We start from the raw sequence: 4,128 nt of genomic DNA, 5'->3' as shown, positions 1-4,128 counted from the left end.
TGATGTGTCAAACTGGCTGTCTTGAGTGTCACAATAGGAAGGGTACAGTTGTAGCTGGAGTACAACTTACCTGAACATCACCCACAACACAACACTAGCAAACACTTGAGCAATTGGACATGCTGTGCTTCATCTTGAACAATGAAAGAGCAAACAAAACACAACCTTCATCCCTATTGTGACCATCTCTGGCCCTCTAGCGAGCAAACACTTATCTCAAAGTATCTGCTCAAAACAGTTTTCAAGCCTTTGACCAAAGAAACTTTATAGCAGAACTCGAACCTACTCAACTCTTTTCCTTCTACAGCACAGCAGAACCTACTAATAAATCAAGAGTTCCAGTGTCAAAGAGTCAGCTTTCAAGAAGCCTTCTGGCCTATTTGGCTGTTGGGACTTCATTTTATGTTGCTGTGCAACGTGCACATGTTGGAAGGCACATATTGCAGGTGCTGTGAGGGGGGCTGGGTGGAAGGAGGTGACAGTTTCTAGAGGCAAGGCAGCCCTTGAGGACAAAAAGGCATTTAATGTGAGAAGACTTAGAGGGAAGGGTACTACTTCCTCCTGTGGGTGGTTAAATAAAGAGGTATGTTTGATATCTATATCTCTGGCCCTCTAGCGAGCAAACACTTATCTCAAAGTATCTGCTCAAAACAGTTTTCAAGCCTTTGACCAAAGAAACTTTATAGCAGAACTCGAACCTACTCAACTCTTTTCCTTCTACAGCACAGCAGAACCTACTAATAAATCAAGAGTTCCAGTGTCAAAGAGTCAGCTTTCAAGAAGCCTTCTGGCCTATTTGGCTGTTGGGACTTCATTTTATGTTGCTGTGCAACGTGCACATGTTGGAAGGCACATATTGCAGGTGCTGTGAGGGGGGCTGGGTGGAAGGAGGTGACAGTTTCTAGAGGCAAGGCAGCCCTTGAGGACAAAAAGGCATTTAATGTGAGAAGACTTAGAGGGAAGGGTACTGCTTCCTCCTGTGGGTGATTTAGATAAACAGGTGTGTTTGATATCTATAGTTACATATTTGGAAATGAATTTTTTGGGTGAAATCATTAGTTATATTTGCTTTTATGTGGTTAGGCTGCTACTGCAGCCAGGCAGGTGCATGCAGTACTTAATCCTCAGACACCAGAGCTGATTGCAGTTCCTGTTGGAGCACTTGTCCAAAAGGTCTTCAGAAAAGGTTTCTTTCCCACCAGCTGACTACCCTTTTCCACTTGAAGTTGGAATTTCAGTGGCATGGTGTCATTCTTTCCATTAAAAAAAAGACTGGAAAAAAGCTGATCTTATTAAACCTACCAATGGACTTACTCCCCCACAGGCTGACCTTCCTTTTCAATTTCCACAGTGTATTTTCTAGAACTGAGGCAATTCCAGGTATTTGCTGCTTTCCTCAAGTTCAAGAGTGATCTCTGTTTTGTCTTCCAAAGTACCACACACAGTACTCACAGACTCACCTGTAAATCCACAAAATGCCTCAAAGCTTTATGTCTGTGCTTGTTTGTTCTTTAGGAAATGTTTGTCTTGCTTCAGTGGTATGGAAGACCTGGGAATTGCACAGCACTGCTCATTCCCCTTTGTAAATTCAGATACATATTTGGCTTACCCAGAAGGTTTGTGATCCCACCTGACCCAGATACTCCCCAGGGAGGAGTGTTGCTGTGGGATACTGCTAAGATCTACAAGCTGCAGGTATGGCTAATGCCCAGTGACTGAATGAAAGAGGCAGCTCAGGGTCTGGAGCCAAGTGTCCAGGTTGTAGGAAGCCTTTGGCAGGCAAGGAAAGGGCCTGTTTCACTTTGCTGTGATCACATTCAGCTCTTTGTTCCTGCCCCACACTCAGGGTCACTGGTGGAAAGCTGTTAGTGATAAAAGCAGATGGGACATGACTGAGGAGCTGCAGGATTGACAAGTAGTAAGAGGATTCCTGGTGAACAAGGAAGTAAACCAGCGTTCCCCAGTTTTTCTTGTAGCAAGACTTTGTATCTGGTTTGGTTCCTGCAGGGTGCTCAGTTATCACTGTGGGTTCTCCTGGGGTTTGTTATCCTGGCTGAGAGTGAGCTGATTTTTGCCCCAACACAGGACATTTGCCCTGCATCCCAGATATCTCTGCATCACTGGGGGAAAAGAAAAAGCATCAAACAGTAATGAATGTCCAACTAGTGTGGCCATCTTAATTCCTTTTTCCTATTTCTCCCTGCTGCACCAGAGAAGATCCCTAAAACTCAGAAGGACTGTCAACTGTCACTCTAAAAATTCCTTCTGCTGCAGTGCTTGAAAACACTTTCTGGAACTAGATGATCAATAAGCAGAGCACATGAATTCTGAAGTGATTAGAAATGTATTTTGGGCTTTGGGAGGCCGATGTGGAGGACTCCACTGTGTCTGTACCATCTGGTGCACTGCTCTTGGTGCAGTGCCATCACTGCACACAGAGCAGCACCACAAGTGGTTCTAAACCAAATCAGAAGCTGGTTGGGGTTTAGAGACAGCTTCCTGCCCAGGCAGATCCCCAGAGGAGATTACAACTCCCTTGATGCAAAACATAGCAGTGGTTTGAAATCCGATGCCTGTTGTTACTGTGAAATTAAACTAAATCTGATCAGGGAGCAATTACCTGCTTCCTCGCAGTTCCTCAAGAGGATCAATAGCACCATGAGCAGTGGGGTAATTTGCTGTACAGCAAAGGCATACACAGCTGTCACCAAGCTGTGCAAAATGAGACAGGTTCTTTCATGGTTTGTCTAGAAAACTACACTCTGTGGCCCTCCTGGGCCCAGCTCTGGATTTGCTGTTTTATCCAACACCAGATTAAATATAACGCAGCGCAACTTTTCAAAGGTCACTTCATGGTGGAGTCCAGAAAAAAATTATGTCTGTAAAACAATACCGTGCATAAAGTCTTCAAACATCTAACTGAAAGTTGCTCCTCAAAGCAAGCAACAAATTGCTGTTGGACCAGCAGCGAGTATTTGGCATTTCAGTCGCTTCTAAGCAGGAGCGATGATGAACAACAGCAGCAGCCGAGGGGCAGCTGCGCTGTACACGCGGCTGGGAAAACGATCCTGCTGCTGCTGCTTGCTCATTGCCCGTCCACTGCAGCCACTCACCCACGGGCACCGATCCAGCGCCAGGGGGCACGGATTGTGTCCAGGACTGCTGAAAGACAGAGCGCTGAAGGAAGAGCAGGACCCGAAGTGCGAGCAGCCCTCGGCCCGTGAGCGGAGCGATGCCCGGCGGAGCGGCCCCGCTGCGGGGCGGCTTCGGCAGCGCTCCCGGCCGTGCCAGTGCCAGTGCCCGCCTCGCCGCTCCCCGGCAGCCCAGTCTCCTGCCGGGATCCCCGGGCGGCTCCTCCAGCGGGAAGCGCACCCCGGGGCGGCCCCGCCCGGCGGGACGGGGCTGGCCGTGCCGCCAGCCGGCTGCCCATGGGGAGAGCGGGACAAGGCGGGATAACGGGGACAAGGCGGGATAACGGGGACAAGGCGGGATAGCTCCAGAGAAGGCGGGATAACTCAGGAGAAGGAGGCATTAATGCGGGAGAAGGCGGGATAACTCGGGAGAGGGCGGGATAACGCCATAGGGCGGGAATAACTCGAGAGAGGGCGGGATAACTCGACAGAAGGCGGGATAACTCCAGAGGGCGGGATAACTGCAGAGAGGGCGGGATAACTCGGGAGAAGGCGGGATAACTCGGGAGAAGGCGGGATAACTGCAGAGAGGGCGGGATAACTCGACAGAAGGCGGGATAACGCGGAGCGGCGGGACCGTCCCAGCAGCGCGGCCGGTGGCGGCGCTACTGCGCGGCTCTCGCGAGACCACCGCGCTCCGGCGCCGGGGCGGGCGGCGGCTCTCGCGAGAGCTGCGGCGCCGGAGCCAACATGGCGGAAGGTGAGGGGGGAGCCCGGGTGAGGGGCCGGGGCCGCCCCCGAGGCGAGCGGGAGATGGCGGGGGCCGCGGGCGGACACCCCCGGGCGGGGCCGGCCTGGCGCGGGCGGCTTTGCCTCTCAGGAGGGCGCCTGCGGTGGCCGTGGGCGGTGGGAGCCGGCCGGGACACCCCGCCGAGCCCTCCCCGCAGGCGGTGGGTCAGGCAGGGCCGCGGGGGGCTCCTGCCCGTGTCGCGGGGCT

The 4,128-nt window shown here is 52.1% G+C and overlaps 1 protein-coding gene across 1 annotated transcript in view; it reads left to right on the top strand.

Moving 5' to 3' along the window:
• Positions 1-3,881: 3,881 nt before the first annotated feature.
• ANKFY1 (ankyrin repeat and FYVE domain containing 1) overlaps positions 3,882-4,128 on the top strand; it is a 31,519-nt gene continuing 31,272 nt past the window's right edge. Inside the window, exon 1 of the mRNA XM_039705771.1 lies at positions 3,882-3,891. Within this exon, the coding sequence (XP_039561705.1) occupies positions 3,882-3,891 (10 nt within the window). The remainder of the gene's footprint in view (positions 3,892-4,128) is intronic.

Source organism: Passer montanus, unplaced genomic scaffold (assembly GCF_014805655.1).
Source record: "Passer montanus isolate IOZ18808 unplaced genomic scaffold, ASM1480565v1 scaffold184, whole genome shotgun sequence".
Lineage (NCBI taxonomy): Eukaryota > Metazoa > Chordata > Aves > Passeriformes > Passeridae > Passer > Passer montanus.
The sequence above is the reverse complement of the archived record's forward strand: the minus strand, read 5'-3'. Positions and strand labels throughout refer to the sequence as shown.